The sequence below is a fragment of the Erpetoichthys calabaricus genome, chromosome 8 (genome assembly GCF_900747795.2).
Source record: "Erpetoichthys calabaricus chromosome 8, fErpCal1.3, whole genome shotgun sequence".
Taxonomy (NCBI): Eukaryota; Metazoa; Chordata; class Cladistia; order Polypteriformes; family Polypteridae; genus Erpetoichthys; species Erpetoichthys calabaricus.
The window spans coordinates 81,709,245-81,737,025 of NC_041401.2; the positions used below are offsets into that span (position 1 = coordinate 81,709,245).

Below are 27,781 nucleotides of genomic sequence, written 5' to 3' on the forward strand. Positions count from 1 at the left end.
AACACAAGATTTTCATTTAATATCTCTACATGCACCATTCACACAACTCGTCCTAGTAAAATATGTCTTGAGGTGTTGTGAGGATGTAATCTCACCTTCATAAGTACTTTTATAATGCATTTATGTAGGAATGGAACAATATGCCTGCTAAAAATGTGTGAAGATTGATGTTCCATCAATTGAGGAGTGAGAGGTTTTCAGAAAATTTTCCAAAAATTATAATTTGCCTCTTTACATACATTGCTGCCATGACCATAACCACATCAGGTGAAATGCTGTCTTGCTAAATGCAGATCTTTAAAAGGATCATCAAGACAGGGCATATGGAATGAGCTTCTACATCTCACAAATATAACCTGTAAATACTTTAACAATAAAGGGAAGTATATATTGAATGAGCTTCTACATCTCACAAATATAACCTGTAAATACTTTAACAATAAAAGGAAGTATGTACTCTTGCCGAGCTGGAGATAGCAAGTCAATTAAGGGTGGAGGGTGCAAAATTGTATTGGGGGTGGTTTTTCAGAACTCATATGCTAGCCAAGACCAAACCACAACAGGCAAATTATAGTGATACCTGCGACTTTGACATTGTACATTTCCTTAATTATTCTATTGTTATGTGAAATACCCTTTTTGAAACAATCAAAAGTGCTGACTTGCTGCTTTCTATCACCTTACAGTTGAAGTAAGCCTTGCACAGAGTGCAGCAAAAATTAGTGGTGGAAAACTTACTGGGAAATACAAGGCTCTGCAGTTTCATCTACACTGGGGAAAGGCCGGTGAAAATGGGTCTGAACACCAAATAGACTCTAAACAGATGCCAGTGGAGGTAAGTAGGTTTAAGATCATACATTCTGGCAACAAGCATGTCTCATTTGGGGACAATATGATCATAATTAATGCTAATGAATGTGTGATGTCACGTGGCTGATTACTAGGACACAGTTTTGATGACACTTGGGTCAATGCAGTTGTTATATAACAAGTACAATAGGGATTCAGCACACACATAGAGAAGAACTGCTAATGGAATGCACACAAAAATGATACAAAAGAGTAAAATAATGAAAATTACACTTGGGCCAGAATAAACAAATTGTTTAAGACTGAAGACAGGAAGATTTCATCACTTAACTTCCCTCATAAGGCTAAAGATTGTGTATATTTATTTAAAACTTTTGGAGAGCAGGAAAAAAAATTTAAGAAATTAGAATCAAACATAACCTCATTTATTTGGAATTGAAAACACCCAGACATCCAAAGGGTGACTCTACAATGAGCTAAAGTAGAAGGTGGCATGGCACTACCAAACCTTCAATTTTATTCCTGGATGGCAAATATACAAGCTATAAAGACCTGGACATTGGCACAAATTGGCGAACATACTGAAGCCCGGTCTGCAATAGAAATAATATCCTGCTGTACTCCTTTATATTCCTTTTTGCCCCAGTAATTGTTAAGTTTTTTTCAATATAGTAGTAATCCAATTGTCCTTCCTTCACTCAGAATATGGAACCAAATGTAGGAAGCACTTCAAGACAGAAGCTTTTCTCTGTTGCGCTTCTACATGATTGCCCCCTTTTTCTACTCTCTCTCAAACCTACACAGTATTTATTGTTTGGAAAACGTACGAGATTAAAACACTTGGAGAATTGTATACAGATAATGTCTTCGTATCCTATAAGCAATTATGCTTCAAATTTAACTTTGCATCAACACAATTTTACCACTACCTTCAAATTAGAAATGTTGTTAAACGGAACTTGCCCATTTTTCCTCACCTCCTACCAAGTTCTATTCCAGAAGAAATATTATTTCTATAATATATAAAACCATTTTAAAGTCCCTTCCTTTCAAAGTTCCCAGAGTATAGTGGAAAAAGGATCTCACACGTAATATTTCAGAAAAGGAGTGGAAGGCAGCCACGCACAGAACTCACACTAACTCCATATACACAAAAAATCATACAATCATTCAACTTAAAATCTTTTATCGAGCACGTTTGTCATCTTTAAAATTGTCAAATGTTTCCAAGGTTCAACCTGTGAATGTTACAATCAAGATCCAGTCTCACTAGGCCACATATTTTGGGCCGGCACCAAATTAATGTAATTCTGGACAAAAATCTGCCTATCAGACAGCCGTGGTGTCACAATCATTCTAAACCTATTAACAGCTGTTTGTGTACTCCCAGATGGGCATAAATTGGAGGACAAACTGTAATTGCCTTCACCACACTACTAGCATGCAGACTTACAGTATCTTAATGAATAACATTTTAGAATAAGCATCTAGTGGGGAAAATGATTCTCTTATTTGCTCTCTCTTGAGTGGGGGCTGAATTCAGGTTTGGTAAGTTTGACTTGATTGTATGGAATGTTACTTGCTTTTAATAAATTAAAAAAAAAGAAAGTGGGGGAAGAGAGTGAATGCTTATATATGAAATCAGCAACAGAGTGCAGTGTACAGTGCTGTGAAAAAGTATTTGTTCCCTTCCCGAGTTCCTCTGTTTTTCATTATACATAACACTTGTTTCTGATTACCAAACAAATTTAGTATAATACAAAAGACAACCTAAGTAAAAACAAGTTTTTAAATGATCATTTGATTTACTGGAAGAAGAAAGTTAAACACTTTAATAACCCATGTGACAAAGTCACCTCCTTAGTCACTCAGTCAACCAATGATCCAAATTTAAATAACAGGTTAAATTAGACTAGACACACCCAAGCTTGACTGCTGCCAGCCCTAATGAATCTAAACAACACTTAAGTAGAATCTTTCCAGCAATGTGAAGTGGGCTTAAAGGTCTTGACAAGCAGCACACAGTGCCTCAGTCAAGAGAATTCCAGAAAGGTTACAAAGTAATCTCTGAATCCCTGGAACTTTAAGCAAACTACCTAAAAAGCCATCATCTCCAAATGGAGAAAATTTTGAACAGTGGTAAATCTACCTATCAGTGACTGGCATAGCAAAATTACTTTCAAGAGTGCATTGAAAACTCATCTGGGAAGTCACAGAAGAACCCAGATGAACATTTGTATCTGAAGGCTTCTCTTGGCTCAGTTAATGTCAGTGTTCATAGCTCCACCATTAGAAAGATTCTGAACAAAAATTACATCCAAGGGAGTGCTGGAAGGCAAAAACCACAGCTAAACTGAGGAACGTAAAAGCTTGTCTATAACATTTGCCAAAACTCATCTTGATTACCACCAAAACTTTTGGAATAATATTCTGTGGACTGATGAGTCAAAAGTGGAACTTTTTGGAAGACATGGGTTCTGTTACACCTGGTGTAACACAGCTTTCCACAATAAGAACATCATACCCACAGAGAAATACGGTGGTGGTAGTGTGATACTGAGAGGATGCTTTACTACTTCAGGCCCTGGGAAACTTGAGGAAGGCATAAATTCAGCGTTCTACCAGAACGTATTGAAGAAAAATGTCTGGTCATCATTAGTCCATGATGTAAAGCTCAAACACAATTGGGTTATGCATAAGGACAATGACCCAAAGTACAAGAGTGTGTCCAACTCTGAATGGCTGAAAAAAAAATTGGCCTAGTCAGTCTTGACTTTTGAACACCATTGAGATATTGTGACAGGTGGAGTTAAAAACACTCCTATGTGGCTGAATTAAAAACAATCTGTAGAGAAGAGGAGGACAAAATTGACTGATTTATAGTTATTGGAAGCAATTTGCAGTTGTTACAGCACAGGTTTTAAGTTTACGATCAATAATTTCAATAGATCAAATAATCATTTAAAAACTGTATTGTGTTTACTCTGGTTGTCTTTTGTATTTTAGAGACCAGAAACAATTTGTTATGAATAAGCAAAAATAGAGGAAATCAAGAAGGTGAAAATACTTTCCTCTAATTTAGGTTCTAAAATGTGATAACAAGTATATAAAGATCTCCAGAGTTATCTATCAATCAATCCACATATGTAGGTCACTTAGTATGTGACTGTGGAAAACAAGAATTCATCCTTTCAACACAGCACACCAAGGTATTACTCAGCTCTATGTAGAACAGAATGTGTCCATGGCACAATCATAAACATACCAGATGAATTTAAATTCATCCATTGACTTAATCAGCATGTGATAGGAAACCTGAGTGCCTGGAGAAAACCCCAGGGACACATATAAGACTACTGTGCACAATTATGTATGTACATTTTAAAAACTGATGTATACACCTATAAGGATACATCAGTAACCACTGAGTCATTCTGTATTATACCACTCCGTAGGGTTGTCTTAAGCGCATGGGCACGCTGGACACCCACACTAATCTTAGTATGTTGTAACTTGCCGAGTGGTTTTGTAGATAGGGGCTCCAGTTTAGGGCTTTGCCCTGGGGCTTATAATGTTGTTATGATGGCCCTGATGCTCTGAGCCATAAAATAAGATAAAAATGCAAGCCCAAGCAGCCTAAAACTGCCATTCTTAATTAATGACAAAAACACAAGGAGAATTAAGCATGTCATGTCAGGATGTCCTGCTAGCTGGAACCCAATTAGATAGATAGATAGATAGATAGATAGATAGATAGATAGATAGATAGATAGATAGATAGATAGATAGATAGATAGATAGATAGATAGATAGATAGATAGATAGATACTTTATTAATCACGGTTTAAGGATGGAGTATAATAGATAGATAGATAGATGGATAGATGGATAGATGGATAGATGGATAGATGATAGATAGATAGATGGATAGATGGATAGATGGATAGATGGATAGATAGATAGATAGATAGATAGATAGATAGATAGATACTTTATTAATCACGGTTTAAGGATGGAGTATAATAGATAGATAGATAGATAGATAGATAGATAGATAGATAGATAGATAGATGGATAGATAGATGGATGGATGGATGGATAGATAGATAGATGGATGGATGGATAGATGGATAGATAGATAGATAGATACTTTATTAATCTAGATAGATAGATAGATAGATACTTTATTAATCACGGTTTAAGGATGGAGTATAACATTTTTAATGCGATAGATAGATAGATAGATAGATAGATAGATAGATAGATAGATAGATAGATAGATAGATAGATAGATAGATAGATACTTCATTAATCACAGTTTAAGGATGGAGTATAACATTTTCAATGCATGTTTAGTAAGCAACAATGTATTAAAGCCACAGAAATATAGTGATTGAGAAATAAAAAAGCAAATCAGAATTTTTTTGCCTTGCATGAGACCTGTGCACCACAAATGACAATCCATTTAATTAGAGAGAAACTGAAAAGTTCAAAATGGCAGAAAAGGAGAAAAGCTACCCTGTTTTATATTAATTTTTAAAGCAGATAACTTCTTGGGGGAGTTCACAAGTACACAGCCAGCCTTCCATTGTTTACAGACCTTTTCAGTCTTGCTCAATGGTGTGGAGTGCCAGGACTCATCCAGGCAGCATGAGATAAAAGGCAGAGCCCAGTCCTGAAAGCAATCTCAAGGCATAGATCACTCAAAAACCCACACTCATGTGTGGCCAGTTTATTTTTGACAATTATCCTAATGCACATAGAGAACTGCAGAACCCATAGAAGAATTCATGTAGGAAAAGGGAACATGGCAAACAAAGAAACAATGTCTGGTTTGGCTCAAAACTTTGTCTTTCCAAGGCATCGGGCTCCCTGCCATTTAATAAGAATACAATGCTGTATTTTCAAAGAATCAAACTGTTCTTATTTAAAACAATTTCATTTTATACTGTTCTACTGGCACACCTGATGAAATTTCTTTGGCTTCATTTTAAAGCTGCACATTGTCCACATGAAAGACAGCTTTGCAAGTATAACGGATGCTCTAAAAGAAAAGGATGGTATAGCAGTTCTGGGATTTTTTTTTGAGGTAAGTTTTGATCCCCCATACATCGTTAAGAAAAACGTGACATTAGCTTTTAGCTTTTACTATACACACCGGGTAATTTCTTTCTCTGTTACTTAGTTTTTACGGTAGTTATTAATATATAAACACCATCTAGAATACCTCACTACAGATGAAAATTAAACATGATTAGGGAGGGCCTCTTCATTGCTTGCTTGTGCAATGTACAGTGTCCTTAGATCAATTTCTTGTCAGTATCTTGCTGTTAGCATAGGGGTGTTCCTTCTTGGGGGTTGTACTTTTCAATGGCAAGAAGTATAACACTGGACTTGCCACTTGGTAGCCAACAGGGTTTCTGATGAACAAGACAACAATTTCTGGCTTTCCTTTCTTTTGAACTTTTTGTTTCCCCATTTTCTGAGTCCACTTCTTCTATTCCAGGAGGAGCTTGTCCTAAATGCAATCTTTTTCACAGCAACGCCTTAGGGGTACAATGTTGGGCCCCAAATAACCTAGCCACATGAAGATTCCAGAAAGAAGCTTTTAATTTAGTTCTGAAGTAGGCTTCATACAGTAAATAACCCTAAATAGATGGTAACAGATTTGTAAAATACCAAAGGCCATAATTTTAAAAGGTCTAATGCTGCAAACTTAAAGTTCTTAATCTGTTAGTGGTCGGCTAGGTAGCCTATCCTACATTAATAAAAACATGTTTTCTACATATTACAAAACTTTTCAGATAATACCAACTTGATATATAAAGAACCCATCCCAGAATAAAACTAGTTCATGTTCGAGCAATAGTTCTACAAGGAACCACACAACCCAATAAGAGTGTATGCTGCTGGTTAATTGCCAGGTACACTCAATTCATGCATCAGTCTGTTTCCAGTTGCCTTGTATGTATTTTAATTGTAGAAAGAAAGCAATTGTTTTTACTGATCTTTGCAGTGAAACATCATAGATTTTTGGTAATCAACCAAAAAATCAAATCTGTTCTTATAGGTTTCAAAAGAAGACAATTCCAAGTACACTCCACTAATTGATGTACTAAGTCAAGTCGCCACCCCTGAAGGTAAGCAAACTTTTAAGAAGGCAAGTGACCATGACTGCAAATAGCCAGTGTCTTCTTTTGGGCAAAGAACCACTTGATTCAGGACTCCCAGAAACTTTATAATCACCCAGCCACACAGTTCATAATCGCCCATTTAATTTATTAGTTCACATGAATGAAAAACTTCTGCAGGTTATAAAACTTTTTTTTAAAGTGTAACACTTTTTCATAAAAGCTGAAGTTAACTACTTTGGGTTTATATTGCGACCAGGGGCACAGTGGCCGTAGGGAACACGCGGGTCGGACCAACTGCCATGCACAGGGTTTCATGCGCTCATACATAAATTCACACGTGTTTCATTTATCAAGTTTAGTAAATTTAGTAGAAGGGTATATCCCGCTTCATTGTATCTATGTGCATTGTATCCATTTGGGCAGTGATACCCAAAGTGTGGTCGGGATATCCCCAATTAGGGCACATAAAGGCCTCGAAGAGGTAAACGGAAATTAATAATTTAATGGCGAACTTTACATGATAGCATCAATTCTCTGTTCAGTGGGTCTATTTTATCATGCGTTGCACTGAGCTTCGACGTACGTACCACCTCTAGTGTGTGTAGCGTACAATGGAAACTACAATTACTCAAAACCATGGTCTTATTTCAAATGTTCCAATGAAGGAAAAGAGCTTTGCCGATTACTGTTTGCATCCACAAGAAACATTCGTTAAAACATCTCTAGATTTAGTTTATCTAAAAGAATGGATGTGGTTAAAGTCCGCGAAAGCTAAATCTTTACCTGCCGAAGTCCGACACTCCAGCCGATGCCAGCGAGCTTTGAGTCGGCTTATGTCGACATTTCACAACAAGCACACAGTCTAACGAAAACAGCCTTTGTTTACAAGCTGTAGATATAATGGCAAATAATAAAATCGAGTCGGGCTTCATTTATACCTGTGTCGGTGACTCACCTCAGCAGCAGTAATTGGTGCACGGTTAGGCGTTTTCCAACAGTAAATGTAATGCTGACTGGTAGTGATGGGCATATGAATACCACTTTAACCAATGCTTCGATGATTAAACTGTACAATTTTTGTTCTGTAAGATACGGTACAGTTTTTGCAAAGACTCTGTAGAATGCACTAACACTTTCTGCGCACACTTTCTGCGCACACGTACTAAAATGAGCAGTCACGCTGAGACGTAAGAATGCCATAAAGCCGCTCCGCTTACACAAGCGAAGACGCTGTGAGACAATAGGTGACCGGAAGCCTAGCATTGTATATACTACTACTTTCACAGATGTAAAATATATGAGACGACCTGATGCAGTATTTGTGAGAAGAAAGAGCAGCATAATGACAAAACAATGTGTCTGTTTCAACATTTAAAAAGCACACACCCTAACCAATAGAAACGACGTGGAAAAACATCAAAATGATTCAAATCTGAAATACGGTGATTTAGCTGCAATCAATACCAGGGGGACGTGACAATTGTAAAAAGTGTTCAAAAAGAGGCACGAAACGCTATGCAGGCAACTGTGCTGCTAACTAGCAGGGTTATGTAGACTGGGATATACCAAAGAGTCTTTACAGAAGACTCTTTCGTTCCTTTTGTCATTTGTCCTGTCCCTTTTTTTCCTTCTAATTGAAATACTGTACAGTGAAAAGTTGAACCAATATCCATAAATATGAATGTTAGGTCTTAACACTATGCAAAACACTTGGTACAAATTTGAAGATGAAAACTTTACAGAAACTATAGTTCTTTCTGAAATGTATGGTTCACGAGTAAATATAAAAAATATATTGATTATTTTGCAACATTGGTGGATTTAAAAGTATTTTAATTGCATTTGTAACAACATCTAGAGAAATGAAATATCATTAAAACTGTCATCTTTCTCGCCGTCCAAAGATGCACTGGTTAGGTGGTCTGACAATGTTAAACTGGCCCCTGATGTGTGTGTGTGTCGTGTGTGTGTGTTTTCACCTTGTGACGGGCTGTCACCCATCCAGGGATTGCTCTGCCTCTTACCTGCAAAGGCAAATTGGGATCAAGTGTAAATGTTAATATTTTTCTAAATAGAAATTTGAAACTTAACTAAAAGTAAAGCTAATATGACAAGCTCATTTCTCGATTAAAAGTTAGTATTTAAAGGGAATCAGTGTAAGCACTTTTATGAAACGATTGTCTGTTTACATGTATTAAAAATGACCGATTTTTTTTTAACTCAATGTCAATAACACGAACATACGCGGGGTTTTCCTTCCCGGAATGGATTCTTGTCTGCAACGAACTTGACGTGGCGGACTGTGTTAAACGAAAACGAGATAATAACGAACATATTAAACATCTGACACATCTGGCTGTGCAGTAATGATTGTACTTTCCTGCGATTGTCGGTGCGATCTTTTCAAAGCGCTGCTCCTTCGATTTTTGCAGCAGCGCCAACACTCATCATCTCCCACCAAGTCAGCAGGACACTTCAATAGGGATTGCCACAAATGAAGACTTGATATGAATATCAACACAAACCGCTACCAAACGATTGGTGTAAAGTTTACATACGGAATATCCAAAGCTTTCAAACATGGCTGTGAGGTTCCTGCTGCCATTCCCAACCTCTTGTATTTCTGCTAGAGCCGTTTAATCTGCATTCGCAGTACAGTACTAAAATCAAAGTACAGACAAGACTTTTAATTGAGAACTGTTTTTAAGACTAAAACTCTGCTGCCTTTCATCAAATTTGCAGAAACCGTCTAAGCCCATCGAACACATTTATGGTGAAGTAGAATAAATACAAACAGTGGGATAAACGCATGTTCTAGCCATTTTATCACGCTGTGTCTTGCTGGCTTTGATAGGCACTGCTTCACATGACAGCCATGTTAATGTTACCTCACTAAATAAAACGGCGGCCACCTTGCTTTACGTAGTTGACTTACTACCTCGCTTTCGTAGCTAGTTTTAAGCTTTAGAATTCAGGCTCTGTAGCCTATTGAGGAAGGAAAAATGTTTACTGAATTTACAACAGAAGTATTGAGCAACCAAATGCCAAATCGCAATAACAAATCGCTGTGTGTGCTTCACAGATCTGCTGCAACTCATTTTGTTCTTTTTCATCAACAGGAGCAGGAGAAGCAGGTGCAGGTATGTATAACTTTGTGGTGCTGTGGTGTAATGGGAGGATGGAGGTTTGCAGATGTGTTTTTTTAATTTTGGTAAAGATTATATGACCAGTGTGAAGTATTAATATGATCACAGGATATGAAAAAATTATCTATGGAAGGAAATGCAATAATATAGCTACAGGCATCATGCATTAATGCAAATTAATAATTACACATGGTACACAGTACAGTACAGAATGGTGTGACTGAAGAACTAACACGTACAAGCGATGGCCTTTCTGATTTCATGCTGAAGTCCTGACTTGTGTCTGTGGTGTTTGGTTAGACACACAGCCGTCTTAATCCATATTTGGGAGCACACGGGCTTGAATGTGCAGTACATACACTGATAACTATTGTGGCGGATGGCCAGGACGCCCCTTTGGCACTGGATCCGGGTAGCGGCCATGGGATGCACATTACATCCCCCGGAACACTTCCCACCTGGGTTGCTCTGGGGCCACAATTGTGTTACCGGAGCTCATCCCTGTTGGGAAGTCAGCAGGAGACTTCAATAGAGATTGCCACAAATGAAGACTTGATGTGAATATCAACACAAACCGCTACCAAACGATTGGTGTAAAGTTTACATACTGAATATCCAAAGCTTTCAAACATGGCTGTGAGGTTCCTGTTGCCATTCCCAACCTCTGGTATTTCTGCTAGTGCCGTTTTATCTGCACTCGCAGTACTAAAATCAAATTACAGACAAGACTGTCAATTGAGAACTGTTTAAGACTAGTACTCTCATGCATAAAGTAGATTATCTATCTATCTATCTATCTATCTATCTATCTATCTATCTATCTATCTATCTATCTATCTATCTATCTATCTATCTATCTATCTATCTATCTATCTATCTATCTATCTATCTATCTATCTCATCAAATTTGCAGAAACCGTTTGAGGACATAAGCCCATCCAGGGCTGTTCTTAGCAGTTTGGGGGCCCTACACGGTTCAGAAATGTGTGGGCCCCGGATGTGCAGGCCCCACATGGGGGGGGGAGGTGGTCCGAGCCCTGCCGGAGCTCATGAAGGTGTTCTAATAAAACGTCGGGAAAAGGCCTTAGATGACCAGTAGGCCTACATGTACTCTTGTGTGTATGCAGAGTGGTAAAGTATTGATTTTGTTCTGGATCTGGTAAAAGCCGGTAATATAGGGATATTTCATGATTTTATGGGGATCTCTCTGAATGAATCCAAAACAAATCTCTAAAATTAACGTTTGCTATAGTGCATTTGGCAAAGTTATGACGGCGTGACAATATTATTAGGGATTTAGGTGAAGTTTGCAATTTGCTAATAAGACTAAGAGACCACTGAACTGAATTTCCTGGGACTGGCACAGACGGCTGCAGTGCCAGGGGCATGACAGGGGCCCCCCTCACGGTCGGGGCCCTACGCGGATGCATATTTCGCGTATGCCTAAGAACGTCCCTGGTCTATCGGTCACATTTATGGTGAAGTAGAATGAATACGAAAAATAGAATAAATTGAAAACTAAAGTGCTATCTTGTAATGTCTATATATACGGCATGCCAAATATCTGGACTATGCGCACACAGGCATTGGTAAGGGGGTACACGGAGTGTGTGTGGAGCTGAAAAGGGGTATAAAGTCTTCAAAGGTCTGGGATCCCCTGCTGAAGGGGAAAAGGAGTTGCCCCCTCCCAAATGGTCCAACCCTGAACAAGTGACTTTAAAACTCTAAAGAACAGGTGAGAAAAGTTAATTTTACAATACTCCATTTTGTTCACGACTAGCACTGGTGACTACTAGCTATAGTACCTAATTTAATTTGTCCCTATAGTCTGTTATATTAGTTTAAACGCATTTTCTACCATTTTATCATGCTGTGTCTGCTGGCTTTGATAGGCACTGCTTCACATGACAGCCATGTTAATGTTACCTCACTAAATAAAACTGCGGCCACCTTGCTTTAAGTAGTTGACTTACTACCTCGCTTTCGTAGCTAGTTTTTAGGCTTTAGAATTTAGGCTCTGTAGCCTATTGAGGAAGGAAAAATGTTTACTGAATTTACAACAGAAGTATTGAACAACCAAATGCCAAATCGCAATAACAAATTGCTGCATGCTTCACAGTTCTGCTGCAACTCATTTTGTTCTTTTTCATCAACAGGAGCAGGAGTCACACCTGCAGGTATGTATCTTTGTGGTGCTGTGGTGAAATGAGAGGATGGAGGTTTGTCGATGTGTTTTTTTTTTAACATTACAGAAGATTATATGACCAGTGTGAAGTATTGATATGACCACAGGATATGAAAAAAATGATCCACGGAAACATGCAATATTATAGCTACAGGCATCATGCATTAATGGAAATTATTAATTACACATGGTGCATAGTACAGTACATAATGGTGTGACTGAGAAAATAAGACGTACAATGGATGGCCTTTCTGCGTTTATGCGGAAGTCCTGACTTATGTTTGTGGTGTTTGGTTAGACACACAGCCGTCTTAATCCATATTTGGGAGCACGCGGGCTTGAATGTGCAGTACATACACCGATGTCTGTTGACTAATCCTATTAAAAAAAACAAATTTAGTAAAGGGGTATGAGCATTTACTGCGGTGGGTTGGCACCCTGCCCGGGATTGGTTCCTGCCTTGTGCCCTGTGTTGGCTGGGGTTGGCTCCAGCAGACCCCCGTGACCCTGTGTTCGGATTCAGCGGGTTGGAAAATGGATGGATGGATGGTATGAGCATTTATCCATTAGGACAGTGCTTCCTAAAGTGTGATCCGGATACCGTCCCAGGGGGTACGTAAAGACTCTGAAGAGGTATGCGGAAAATTAAAAATGTAATGGCGAATTTTACATAATAACATATTTTCTCTTTTCAGTCTCTATTTGTAATGTGTTGCACTGAGCTGGGCAGTGTGTGTAGCGTACAACGTAAACTACGAGTACAATTACGCAAAACCATGGTCTTAATTTCAATCGTTCTCACTATTTGTATTCATAACAAATAATTCGGCAGACTAGTCGTGCTAAATCATCTCTAAAACTAATCTAGTTTATCTAAAAATGGATGCTGTTAAGGTTGGCTAAAGCTAAATCTTTACCTGCAACAAGGCCGACACTGCAGCTGATGCCCTCGGTTCGCTTGACTGAGCAGCTGTTCATCGGGTTATGTCGGCATTTCACCACAAATGCACAATCTAGCGACATACAGCCTGTAGTTAACGAGGCGTAAATATGCGTATAATGGCAAATAGTAAAATGAATCGGATGTTACACTGTAACTTAACGCCAACTGTTAGTGGTGGGCACATCGATACTACATTAATCAACACTTCGCTGCTTAAACTTTATTTGTTACCGATTATCATTAAAAATATCGGTTACCTTTTTTTTTCTGTAAGATACGGTAGCAAAGTTCTTGCAAAGACGTAGAATGCACTAACACGTTCTGCTCACACGTACTAAAATGGCCAGTCACGCTGAGACGCATGAATGCCATAAAGCCGCTCCGCTTACACAAGCGAAAATTGTGTGAGACAATAGGTGACCGGAAGCCTAGCATTGTATACTACTACTTTTCACAGATGTAAAAATGCAACCTGATGCAATATTTGTGAGGAGAAACAGCAGCATAATAGCGAAACCATGAGTGTTTTTCAACATTTAAAAGCACACATGCTGTCCAAAAGACGCGGAAAAACATCAAAATGATGCAAATCTGAAATCCGGTGGTTTAGTTGCAGTGCCAGGGGGACGTTACAATTGTAAGAGTTTTCAAAAAGAAGCCCGAGACGCTGTCCAGGCAACTTTGCTGCTATCAGGGTTATGTAGACTGGTGGGGTTACCAAAAACGTTTTACCAAAGACGTTTTAATTATTTTTATCATTGGTTCTGCACGCGTTTTCTTTTTTTCTTCTATTTGAAATACAGTTGACAGTTTAACCAATGCCCATAAAATGTTAGTCTTAATAAAGTGCAAAAATACTTAGTAGCTATGCCTAATTTGAAGCTGAAAACCACGGAAACTAGTGTTTTTTTCTTAAAATTAAGTGCCCGAGTAAGTAAACGTGAATTAAAAATATTATTTTGCAACTTAAGTGGATTTAAAAGTATTTTAATTGCATTTGTAGCAACGTCTAATGTAATGAAATATCATTTTATACGTAACTTTGTATTTTTAAAATCGTCGTCTTCCCCCCGAATTTGATCTGGCGGACTGTGTCAAATGAAAGCGAGATGATAATAAAAATGTCAAACATCTGACACATCTGGCTGTGCAGTAACGATTGTACTTTGCTGCGATTGTCGGTGCGATCTTTTCGAAGCGCAATTCTTTCGTTGCAGCAGCGCCAACACTCCTCATCTCCAACTAAGTCAGCAGGAGACTTCAACAGAGATTGCCATAAATGAAGACTTAAAGTGAATATAAACACAAACCGCTAGGAAACGTTTGGTGTGAAGTTTACATACTGAATATCCAACGCTTTCAAACATGGCTGTGAGGTTCCTGCTGCCATTCCCAACCTCTGGTATTTCTGATAGAGCCGTTTTATCTGCACTCGCAGTACTAAAATCGAAGTACAGTCATAGACTTTCAGTTGAGACTCGTGCATTTCATCAAATCTGCAGAAACCGTTTTAGGACCTAAGCCCATCGATAACATTAATGGTGAAGTGAATAAACTCGAAAGTAGAAAAAATGGAAAACTAAAGTGTTTTCGTGGAATGTCTATTACGGCGTGCCAATTATATTCACAGGCATTGGTAAGGGGGTACGAGGGGCGTTTCTGGAGCTGAAAAGGGGTATAAAGTCTTCAAAGGTCTGGGAACCCCTGCTGAAGGGGAAAAGGAGTTGCCCCCTCCCAAATGGTCCAATCCTGCACACGTGACTTTAAAACTCCATTCGCTCTCTGCATCTAACCATTTTACAAAGAACAGGCGAGGAAAGTCAACTTTACAGTACTCCATTTACAACAACAACAACATTTATTTATATAGCACATTTTCATACAAAAAGTAGCTCAAAGTGCTTTACATAATGAAGAAAAGAAAAATAAAAGACAAAATACAAAATTAAAATAAGACTAAAATAATTTAGTTCACGACTTAGCACTGGGTGACAGCAAAGTGTCTTCTAGCTATAGTACTTAAACTCATTTGTCCCCTGTAGTTTGTCATGTTGGTTTAAACGTATTTTCTAGCCATCTTGTCATGCTGTGTTTGGCTGGCTTTGATAGGCACTGCTTCACATGATAACCCTGTTAATGTAACCTCACTAAATAAAACAGCGGCCACCATACTTTATGTAGTTAACTTACTACCTCGCTTTCGTAGCCAGTTTTAGGCTTTAGAATTCAGGCTATAGTCTATCGAGGAAGGGCGGATGTTTACTGAATTTACAACGCAAGAACTGAACAACCAAATCGCAATGGCAAATCGCTGCGTGTGCCACATAGTTCTGCTGTAACTCATTTTGTGTTCTGCTGTAACTTATTTTGTTCTTTTTTCATCAGCAGGGGCAGAAGAAGCAGCTGCAGGTATGTATAATTTTGTGGCGCTGTTGGTGTAATGGCAGGATGGAGGTTTGCAGATGTGTTTTTTTAATATTTGAGAAGATTATATGACCAGTGTGAAGTATTATGACCACATGCTATGAAAGAAATGATCTATGGAAGGATATTCAATAATACATTATAGCTATAGGCATCATGCATTAATGCAAATTAATAATTACACATTGTGCATAGTATAGTAGATAACTGTACTAACACATATAATAGATGGGATGATCATTTAAAACAGCAAATTTAGTAAAGGGGTATAGCCCGCTTCACGTGCTTCCATTAGGACATTGTTTCTCAAAGTGCGGCACTGTGCTTCCCAAAGTGTGGTCCGGATACCCCCAGGGGTATGTAAAGACTTCAAGAGGTACACTGAAAATTGAAAATTTAATGGCCAGTTTCACATGGTTTCTATTCTCTTTTCAGTCTGTTTTTAAAGTGTTGAGCTGCACCGAGTGTACCACCTCTGGTGTGTGTAGCTTACAACGTAAACTACAATTACGTAAAACCATGGTCTTCTTTCAAACTTTCCAATGAGGGAAAAGATCTCGGCGGCTTGTTAAGTGTTTTGTATTCATATGAAATATTCGACAGGCTAGTCGTGTTAAATCATCTCTAAAGCTAATCTAGTTCATCTTAAAGAGAGGATGTTGTTAAAGTTTTCTAAATCCTTGCCTGCCAATCTGACTCTGCAGTCGCTTCTGATTGAAGAGCTTTCCATTCGGGTTGTGTCGACATTTCTCAGCAAATGCACGAAATGCGCGAAAACAGCCTTTGGTTACGAGGCGTAAATATAATGGCAAATAGTAAAATACATCGAGTCGAAGTTTACGTATTTTTTTCTGTGTCAGCGACTCACCTCAACAGCAGTGTGTGGTGTACGGCACGTTCATACGTTTTCCATCTGTAACTATAAGGTTGACTGGTAGTGGTGGGCACATCGATACCACATTAATCGATGCTCTGATGCTGAAACTACTTATTTGGTACCGATTATAACTAAAAATATCAATTCCTGTATTTTCTGTTAAGATACGGTAGCAAGGTTCTTGCAAAGACGTAGAATGTACTAAGTCTTTCTGCTACATACTGAATATCCAGAGCTTTCAGACATGGCTGTGAGGTTCATGCTGCCATTCCCAACCTCTGGTACTTCTACTAGAGCCGTGTTATCTGCACTTGCAGCGCTAAAATCAAAGTACAGACGTACTTTCATTTGAACTGCTTAAGCCTAAAACTCCCATGTATTTCATCAAATCTGCAGAAAGCGTTTGATGACCTAAAGTCTCGGATCACATGAATTTTGAATGGTAGAATAAATAGAAGTAGAATAAATTGAAAACTAAGGTGTTATATTGTGGAATGTCTATACACGTAATAGATAGATAGATAGATAGATAGATAGATAGATAGATAGATAGATAGATAGATAGATAGATAGATAGATAGATAGATAGATAGTATCTATCTATCTATTACGTGTACCAATTATCTGTATTACTAGGAGGCATTGCCCCCTGGCTCGCCCTCCCCCAATCACCCCCCCTCCCCCAAGGGGGCGCGCTACGCGTATCCGCCGCTTGTGTTGGGAAGAGGGGTGCTGAACGCATGCTAAGGAAATGCAGTCGGATCAGCTGCTGGCTTGCTGTGTGAACATTTGAAAGCTTGTACAGCAGCTGTCCTTTTGTCTCACTGCCTTGTTCAGCAACCCCAACCCGTACATAAGCTTAACTGTATAGTTATTATTGGCTAATCCTATTAAAGAACAGTATTGATCACCCTTTCAGAGGCATTTTAAAGTAAAAATATTTTCTGCATATTAAAAGTTAATTTAATCAAATAAGACTAATGATCTTGTTTGAACTGTTGCTGTATCTTTTACTTTTTAAATAAAATACCACACATCTTTTCATTTTTCAATACACATTTTGCTCTGCTAGGTGTGCAGGCATTTGGGGAACCAGTGCATGTTTGGGAAGTTACAGATTCCAAACGTGAGCTTCAAATGCATTCATCTGATTGTCAGAAAGTATATACTTTTAAGTCTGTGATAGGTTGTGGGTATAACCTGACTGGGAGCTGAAACCCCTGCAATGTGGCAGTGTCACTCAAAAGGCCACATCTTCACAGTAGCAATTAGAAATTTAAATTCTTAAAAAACAAGGTAGATTAATACTGCTCACTTGTTACTTGGATTGTAGTCATGTTAGTCTCCCTATCATCTATGCAGTACCCTCAGCAATTTAACACCAGTGTAACAAGAGAGGAATCTGTTGCTCCCCAGCATTGTGAAACACTGTACTGTATATCCAAATAATTTCCTTTTCCAACAATTGCAACATTAGTATGAACAGTACAGGTCAGCAACTTAACAATCCATCTTTAATATACAACTGTATAACTTTTTAATAGGGCGGCACGGTGGCACAGTGGGTAGCGCTGCTGCCTCGCAGTTGGGAGACCTGGGGACCTGGGTTCACTTCCCGGGTCCTCCCTGCGTGGAGTTTGCATGTTCTCCCCGTGTCTGCGTGGGTTTCCTCCGGGCGCTCCGGTTTCCTCCCACAGTCCAAAGACATGCAGGTTAGGTGGATTGGTGATTCTAAATTGGCCCTAGTGTGTGCTTGGTGTGTGGGTGTGTTTGTGTGTGTCCTGCGGTGGGTTGGCACCCTGCCCGGGATTGGTTCCTGCCTTGTGCCCTGTGTTGGCTGGGATTGGCTCCAGCAGACCCCCGTGACCCTGTGTTCGGATTCAGCGGGTTGGAAAATGGATGGATGGATAACTTTTTAATAATGTATCATTTCTTTTTCAGCTACTGGAAATGTACAAATAAAGATAAAGTTGTCAGATTTTATTCCAAGCCCTGGAGATTTAACCAAATATTACCGTTATGCTGGATCTCTCACCACTCCTAACTGTGATGAAGCTGTTGTGTGGACCCTGTTTGATACCAAAATCAAACTGTCAGCAACCCAGGTATGCTGTCAAAGACTGTCGTAAGTGGAAAATGAAGAGAGCAATACAATAAGATATAAACCGAGTCACTTCTGTATATTATGTGGAGAAAAGCCTGCTCAGATTCTCATGTTAATTTAGCCATGTATCATCTTGTGTAATCCTGTTTAGAACAGAAGTAACTTACAAGACTGGAATTCAGATTATTTAAATGGATCGGAAAGGATGAGATGTCACTTTAGTACTGGGCACACAAGCTAGAGTCCTTCAATCACTGTTAAAAACATATATAATCAAGTTCAGAGTTGCTTCTGCTACAGCCTATTCCAGGAATATTGATGAAAAATGTAGAAATGATCCTCAGCCCACCACTGAGAACATTCTCTCATATGCATGCATATATGCTCAAATCATCCAGGGCCAATTTAGAGTCCTCAGTGTATCTAACACAAGAACTCTGTAAAGACTGTGCCCAAGAGCTGAAACTGAGTTACTGAACTCTTGAACTGAGAGGCATCAGCGGTAGCCACCATGCAACAGCACTGTGCTACATTTACTGTAAGTATGTCTATCTATTCATCTCCTGGACGGTCCTGCTTTTGTTGGACTTGCTGTTCATATCTTTTTTTACTTCATATTGGGCACTGAAGTTTGTACTTGGTGCTGGAGGGTCCCACTGCTGCACCACTCCAGTCTATCTGCATATACCTGCCCACCTGCCTGGAGGGTGCGATCCCCTCTGCCTTTGTTTCCTACATCCTTCAGCATGGTTGGTGATACTTGACTCTATATATATATGTTAGTTGTGTCTGACAGTGTAGGGCTTGCTTGAGAAGGCTTATGTGGTACTGGCTGTAGTATGCACTTGTCGCTGTCTACTGGAGAATTCTGGGGTGTAATGTAGGCTACAACTCTGATATAGCATTTTAAGTATGAACATTTAAAATCAAACTTGAAATGTGAACTTTGACCATTGAAAAGATTTTCTATCTTTGCAAGGTTCATGAAATTCTTTGACTTCTGTGATACATTAACATCTCCTCCAGATGCTACAACTACATGCATCACTCTTCTGTCAGTGATTCCCTCTTGTTCACTGTACTATTACCCACCCCCAATTTTTAACTTAATGGAGAATCAATCATCGCCTTCTTCCAGCTTTTCAAAAAATAATGTAACAAGCTGGGTTTGCAAGAGCTGAAGGAATGTACTTGAGCCACTTTATGCCACATGCTGATGAGTGGTCCTAAAAAGGACCATTAACTCTTCATGCCAGAGTCCACTTCCAAAATTTGACATCAGCCACACTTGGGGGATGTTGGGCTTTAGCAGCTGGGAGATGCAATCAATGTGTTCTCTTCAGTGGCCTCTTCCACCATGCCACTCTGGTGTTTTGTGCCAACACTCTCTCCTAGCTGCTTCGTTCCTTTGTTCACTCACACACTCCACCTCACTCTGCTCTGACTCCAGGTAGATGCCAGCTCTTGTTGCAAAAGTTCTTAATTACACGAATCACTCCTGTTCTTAATCAGTTACATTGGTTACCAATTTTTTGCACATACAATACAAAATACCTGCTTAATACCTTCAAAGGTTTGCATGGTCTTGTCCACGAAGTCCTCAGTAGTCATACATGAGCAAGAGCAGAGTACCTTCTCTGAAAAATTACTCAAGTAAAATCTGCCCATGAGCAAATTACTCTATTAAATAGGTTTCAATGCATTCATCCATCCATCCATCCATCCATCCATCCATCCATCCATCCATCCATCCATCCATCCATCCATCCATCCATCCATCCATCCATTTTCAAAACCCCACTTATCTGGAACAGGGTCATGGGAAAGTTAGAGCATTTCCCAGCAAGCATTAGACACAATGCAGGAACAACTCCTGGACAGGGCGCTAGCCCATTGCAGAGTGAACTCACACATCTAAACACACAAGCACACTAGGGCCAATGCAGGAACACCATTCTAATGCACCATGAGGAAACCCAGACAGACATGAGAACATGCAGGGAAACACCCATGACTTGAATGAGACAGCCGTGCTACCACTGTGCCCACCACTTGTTTTATATGTAGTCAACAAAATAGTTCTTACAAACTTGAAATAGTTTAGTTAGGCTCCGTTCTTTTCACGTGTGATTTGTATTACAATCACTGAATTATGAGTATAATAACTAACATAAAGCAGTGACATTCAACACGAGAGGACGTCTTGATAATTGTATCTCGATTCATTGGGTTGGGCTGTAATGGGAGAGGTTTATAGACTTCCCTGCTTTTAAGAAGCTAATTCATTTCAGAAAACCCCTTCATAAAGTGAATTTTCATACCTTGAACACCTAATTACAATACATTTAAATTGAAAAACATTTTTAAATGTTTCCTGGCCCCAAAATGACCTAATTTTTGTGTTCAAATAACACTGTACTGCATGAAAAATTGACAGTTTATTAATATCAGTCATCAAAACAAACTCTAATGTCTAATAAAGCACTTTACTTAGACTTTATATCATTTCTAGTTTCACATTCAAATAACCTTTTGGCTTTTCTTGGACTCTTTCAAGAGCTGTGATGTCCAGGATAATGTGAGAAACATGTGAACAACACACATGACAGGCTGAGTGAACCATAGCACTTACACGTACAAGTACTCCTCACTGCAGCCTATGGATGTGATGCACCCTGATGGTCAGGCTGGACCAGCACAGGCTGTCAATGTACTGTAATTGCTTAATTTATTAAATAGCTTAGCCCTTTGTTTCAGGTTATAAATGACTGGTGCCAACAACTACTTGATAAAACATTTAAAATCATTAAAAGTGAAAACATTAAACGTATTTTTCTGAACAAATTACTGGCTCAGTATAGTGAGATGATACGATAAATGGCAGTAAAAATCCATGATGACTCCTGAGAATTGAAGGTACGGGGCACTAACTTGAAAACCTTTAAAAAAGACATTGATGAGTCAGCCTTTAATATATACAGTACCTTTCATAGTCACCTTTTACCAGCAAGCTTAATAACTTAAGTCATTAGTTATCATACAAAACATGAAGTTAACAAGTCTATTTCCTTTTGAAATCTTTCAGATTGAAAAGTTTCCAGGTACCCTTAAAACTAAATCTGGTGCTGCTCTGATGAAGAACTTTCGACCCCTTCAGCCTCTAAATGACAGAAAGGTTTACTGGTCCGGCTGCAGCTCTTTATCACCTGGAATCGCACTCCTGCTGCTTTCTGTCATCTCCACACTGGGACTGACCATTAAACTTCACTAAGGATTCCCTTTGGCAAATATATTTAGCAAATATTTAATTCTGATAAGTATCTGTTTGCTGAAAATTGGTTTTTGTTTTTATGACTGACCAGATGAATGGCTTCTTAATGAGTATGTTGTTCCCAGTCAAATTTTTTTAATAACTTTTGTGTGATTTTCAAAAAAGATAATTTTTAAATACTAAGTATATATTTTGATATAGTTTTTCTCAAAACATTTTTATATCCTTGCTACAGTGGAAATGCAACTCTTGGCTGAAGACCTCCACAGAGAAATAAATATGTAGTCTTGTTTTCAGGGATGTTAAATGATGAAGAGCCATGAGTTTTTCCATGCATTGTCAGGTTTGCATAGATAGTCCTGTATGGAAAGAATATGAGATATTAGTTATTTATTCATTTCACCAGTTTTCATATTCGATTTGCTAGTGATTGTTGTTGCTTATTTTTTAAATATGAGTTTATACCAGAATGCAGGCAAAGAGTAGGTCTTGTTAACAGTCCGGCATCTGTCCCTACCCCATCTCTTGCCCTTCAGCGAACTCCTAGTCTTGTATGGTCACGCTATCTCCGACCTGTATTTGACTCCATCCCATCTCATTTCCATCACTGAACTCAATCTTGTATCGTCACGTTATCTTGCCTTCATTTGCCCCTGCCCCATCTTGTGTCCTGCAGCAAAGACCCTCTCCAAGTTGCAAACCATGACTTTAATGCCGGTAGTAGTCCCTTCTGAATCTCCACTGAGTAGTAATATGGATATGTAGCTAGACACTCTACTATAAAGATGCACATTTTATGGAAATATAAGTGGCCTTATTTACTTGATTAACAGAACATCTACCCAATCAGAATCTTCTCAGCATCTATTGTGATGATCTTTTTAGGCCACAAGTACAAGTTAGGCGTTGCCTGAGATTTGATTTTTTTTAATATGATACAAGAAAGGAGTTGTGTGTGTGGTGTGATGTTCTTGGCTGGTGTCATAAAGACACCTACTATATGTACTCATTATTCTATGATTGCATTTGTAAAATACCAAAATACCAAAGATCAATGACTGAAATGTCTTTATCAGTTGCTTGAATTTGGTTGAATGGATTATATTTGTTACTTTTGTGTTTACCCTTTCCCCTTTTGTCTTCTAAGTTTTAATGCTTTCTTTATCACACTTTTTCTGCTGTTAGAGTAAACATCTATTTTAAAAGATATACGGAAGTTCAGGTTTAAATTGCATAATAGCAAATGAAAAAATTGTACACATTTATGAATTGATTGTGTCCATATTTGTATCTGTTGTTTGAAGTTGTTTGCACAGATTGTGTCCATACAAGTTGTTTGGTGTGTGTATTTTTTATTATGTTATGCTTTATTGTCTTCCAAGTTGTAAAGCTTTATCTCACCTTAACATGCTGTTACAGAGTAAACATCTAAACACATTACACATTTTAAGTTCAGGTTTAGTTTGGAATGCACATAGTAAATGAGAAAATGGCACACATTGCACACTGACATCAGGGTTGAACCCCAGTCTGCATCTGCTCTGTTTAAGACTTCTGCATTAATGAGATTAGTTTTGCTTCTGTATGCCCCACCAATATGGTCATGTTTGTAAATTAGCTGATTTTTGTAAGTTTTCATATCAATATGCAGAGATAGTCTTACTATGTGATTTTGGGCCTTCTCTGTCATTATATAAAAAGCTCCTGTCCAAATACATTACAACATAAAGACAATAATGCCAGCAGCCAACATAACAATTCAAAAGTGCCAGAGAAGGAATTTATAGTTGCAAAACATAAGGTGTACAAGATATTTTTGAGGAGGATTTTCACTTATGTTTCTTGGCAATGCATGTAAAGTGCGTGTGTTGTGTCAGGAGATGAGGCTGTTGGCGCTGGGTTTATTTTCATAATGTTGACACATGCAATGCCACTCAAAGCCTTATGCGAACTGTTGACTTTGCCTATTAATCGCTCAAGAAGGTACTCAGCATTTCCAGTGTGGCAGCTTTGGACTGCCTTGACAGATTGTTCAAGTACAGCTTGCTCCAGTTAGTAACATCCCTCTCTGGACTTTGAAGAGCCACACATCCACTACACACAAAAATATAGCCAGTTACGAGGCAGCTGATGCCCATTCAGATATATCTGCTTCAGCAGCATGTTTGTTCACAGTAAGTGAACACCTGTCTAGGTGTATTGCAGTATCAGTGTCACCTTAGAAGTTCTGGACTTTGTCTACAAATTGCACAGCATATTTTTACATTACACTATGGTTCACTTAAATGAAAGCTGGTTTTGCACAATGTTTTCCACGTTAAAATATTTTGATACTAATTGTGATCTCAGGGCAGCACCGTATTGGTGACTTGTGCTCATGCGCAGGCATCACTGGTTTACTTTTTGATACTGTGGCCTCGGTATACCACTAGTTGTTAAATTATTGGTGGCACAGGGTAGCAAAATAGTTAGAATTGCTGAGTCATTGACCCAGAAGAGAGGGTTTTAGATGTTTGCCCAGTCACATTCCCCCTGCATCTGTGTGTATTGTCTTCTGGTACTCTAATGTTCTGCCACACGAACTGCTGATATTAAACTGGTCCTGCATTGGTATAGGTTTGGCTATGAGTGGGCACTATTATATGTGGGCACCCATTCTGGGGTTGGTTATTGCCTTGCACTGTGCTGCTGGAATAGTTTCTCTCCCACTGTGCCCTTTAATTAGATTAAAAATATAGAAGTATTTCAATTATAAACCATGCCACTTCATACATTTGTAGGAAAGGGTGTGCAGTATCAAAGCTTAGCCTTGTGATCAAGAATAAATCAATTAACCTGCCTTGATTTTACATATTTAAGCAGGATATATAATCTGTATTTAAAGGGTCATGGATTTGTATTTTAAATTTGTCACATAGTGTAAAACATATATATTCAACATATAATCTTCTATCCCTTTAATTTTAAGGTTAGAGATCCAGAGTCTAATCCTGGCAGCATCAAGCACAAAATGGGAATAAGTTCTGTGCAACTGCCAGTCGTTAAACCTAAGACGAGCCTTTGTGTCTTTGGTACTTGGAAAAAGCAAAAGGCTAGAAGGAGATTCAAGCCCAGCTTTTTTGCAGCTATACAGTGGCTTAACACTATCCCACCATGCCACTCCTATGCATACATAAAGTCCTAATACACTTTTCACAGCACTCTGTAGGAAAGTTGTCTTGTAATTAGTTCAGCATTAAGAAATATCAGAGATGAAATGTTGTCACAGAAGTTAAATTTAACTCACTCAGTTTATCACTAGTTTATTTTTATATAGTACTCTCAACTGAGTGCAGACTCAAAGCGCTGTAACAAATTCACAGGTAAACGCTATTACACACTTTACTGTAAAAATGCTTGTTATACATAGATTAGTTTAAACACATAGACATAGGTAATCATTTTATACATAGATTAGTTTAAACACATAGGAAATGTGCTAACACTATAAGCCCATGAATTTCATTATTGAACCCCAAGTCAGTTCCATCTCTGGAGAAAATAAATCTCCAGTTATATAACATAGCTGACATTTTGATCTTGATGTTCACTCTGGTTTGTTAGTATTGATAAGTTCACATAAGTAAGCAGGTCCTTGGTCATGGAGGGGGATTTTAAAATCAGTGCTGTTTAAAAGGAAGCCAATATAAAAACTTGAGAACTTGAGAACTAGAGTTATGTGTTTGTGCTTTCTAGTTTTTGTAGAGATTTCTGCAGCAGCATTTTGAGTTAACTGAAAGCTTCATGCAGAGCAGTTTAAACAGCCTGCATTGCAGTAATCAGTTCTTATTGAAAATAAATGCTTCAATTAATTTCTCAGAGCAGACTGGTGGTGAAAGATAATGCCCAAGTCCCATGCTGATTCAGCAAAACTAATGATTAGGCCAACTGAGTTGAAAAGTGACTAATATTTTTGCAGTCTGCATCCCTCCACCCAGTAAATTTAAAGACATAGTTATCATTCATCCGCTCGTTGGAAACAATTTATGGTCACCATTGGAGAAATGTAATTTGCTTTAAATTCTGAGCACAATGATGGAGTACTGTCAGCACATTTCTATACATGCTGAAGCCGATTTGATAAATATGAAATAAAACACGCATGGATAGTAGTCCTGTAATATTCCAGCCTGTAATATTCCAGCCTATGTCACAGAAAGGAGGGTCAAGGTGTCAGAGACTGCACTTAAAATCACAATGTAAGTACTGCAGACTTGATGGTTTAGAATTTCATTTATGGGTTTGAGGTTAGCACCATTTCTGTACCGTGAATTGTGCAGTTAGCACCATTTCTGTTATGCAGACACTGGATTGGAATTTCTGAAATAAACTGATGTGTAAGGTGAGGATGAAGCTGTGTTGCAACCATTTTTTTAAAGCATTTTGGATACGAAAGATTATTTGAAATAGGTCTCTTAATTATCAAGTGTGTGTGTGTGGCCAGCTCTGTTTTGAAGTATTTTAGAAAGAAAAGGTAAATTTGAGATAGGTTTTGTTAAGCATGTGTGTGGTAGCTGATTTTTTTTATTAAGCATGTGTGTGGCTAACATATATATATATATATATTTTATTATAGGTGTGTTTGACTTTTTCAGTGCATTAGGAACATGCAAGTCAGTAAAGAGCTATTGATAATTCATAAAGAACGGGTGCTGCCCGAACAGTCATTGAGCGTTTCATTTGTTTTGTTAAGGACGGGGTCTAAGTGATAGTAAGTTTAATATTAGCAATAAGTTACACATTTCTTTACTGTTCTCAAATTAAAATTAAAGTGGTGTGTTGAAGGAGTGACAATACAATTGTTCCTAAGGTTGTTATTAAAATTTGAAATTTTATGTTGTGAAATTATCATTACATCCACACTATTGATGTTTGTAGGGAGAATTCTCTATTCCCACAATTAGAGAGAAACCTATCTTGAGGTAACTCCTTTAAAGTTGAACGTGTACTGCTAAATGCTATCTGCTTAAAAATATTTTTAAAGTATTGACGTGACAGAGTTTTGTTGTTTATATCATTCTGCTGATGAAACTCTTGTTTTTTTAACTAATTGATTGCATGTCAGACTACTGCAACTTTCAATTAAAATGCAAAACCCTCAAGTGTATCAAATGACATGCATTTATTGTAATGGATATTTGAATAATTTACAGTTCTACTTGCTGTATGTTTGAAGTGAATGTAATAAAGGTTTACAATTCTACTTACTATAGTTCTCATATTTATTTTCTTACATTTGTACAGCTGAGGTTGTATTTGCAATTATATTTAATTTCCATGGTCATATGTTGAGCTTGTAACCATAATATGGGTGACATTTGAAGTATCTTCTTTAAATGTTTCTAAGACAAGATATCTTGGCAGTAACATTTACTATTCAACCTGAAAAATAAAGTGATGCTTGAAAATCAAAGCTTATGGAACTGCTATATCAGAATGCATTTGTAATCAATGTAAATTACTTTGAAAAGCAGACATCGCAGTGCTACTGGGTTTAAATCCCACACCCAGTCATTGTCTGCTCATGTGGAGTCTGCAGAGGTTTTCCTCCTACATCTCTAAAGACGGACAGGTTAGCTTAACTGATAACTCTAAATTGGCCGTGTGTCTGTGTTTGTGTGGGTGGGCCCTGTTATGTGCTGATATCCTCTCCTGGTCTGCCTTGCTCCCAATTTTACCAGGATAGTGGTTCCTGTATGTTCCCTATATAATCCTAGATCCTTTAACAGATCTGGACCAAATTTTGCATAGTTGCTCTCTAGGACCATGTGGAGAAGACAAGAGTACTTTGGGAGCTCAAAATGTTGAACCTGGGATTCTAAATTTCTATAATTGGCACAGTAGAAAG

The 27,781-nt window shown here is 38.3% G+C and overlaps 1 protein-coding gene across 1 annotated transcript in view; it reads left to right on the top strand.

Moving 5' to 3' along the window:
* Positions 1–27,136, top strand: part of LOC114655765 (carbonic anhydrase 14-like) — a gene marked incomplete at its 5' end in the record, with an annotated part of 35,035 nt that extends 7,899 nt beyond the window's left edge. The window contains 8 exons of the mRNA XM_051931243.1: positions 687–835; positions 5,807–5,899; positions 6,881–6,950; positions 10,064–10,155; positions 12,247–12,267; positions 15,607–15,627; positions 18,448–18,624; positions 21,709–27,136. Coding sequence (XP_051787203.1) covers positions 687–835; positions 5,807–5,899; positions 6,881–6,950; positions 10,064–10,155; positions 12,247–12,267; positions 15,607–15,627; positions 18,448–18,624; positions 21,709–21,894 — 809 coding nt within the window. The remainder of the gene's footprint in view (positions 1–686; positions 836–5,806; positions 5,900–6,880; positions 6,951–10,063; positions 10,156–12,246; positions 12,268–15,606; positions 15,628–18,447; positions 18,625–21,708) is intronic.
* Between the last annotated feature and the right edge of the window lie 645 nt (positions 27,137–27,781).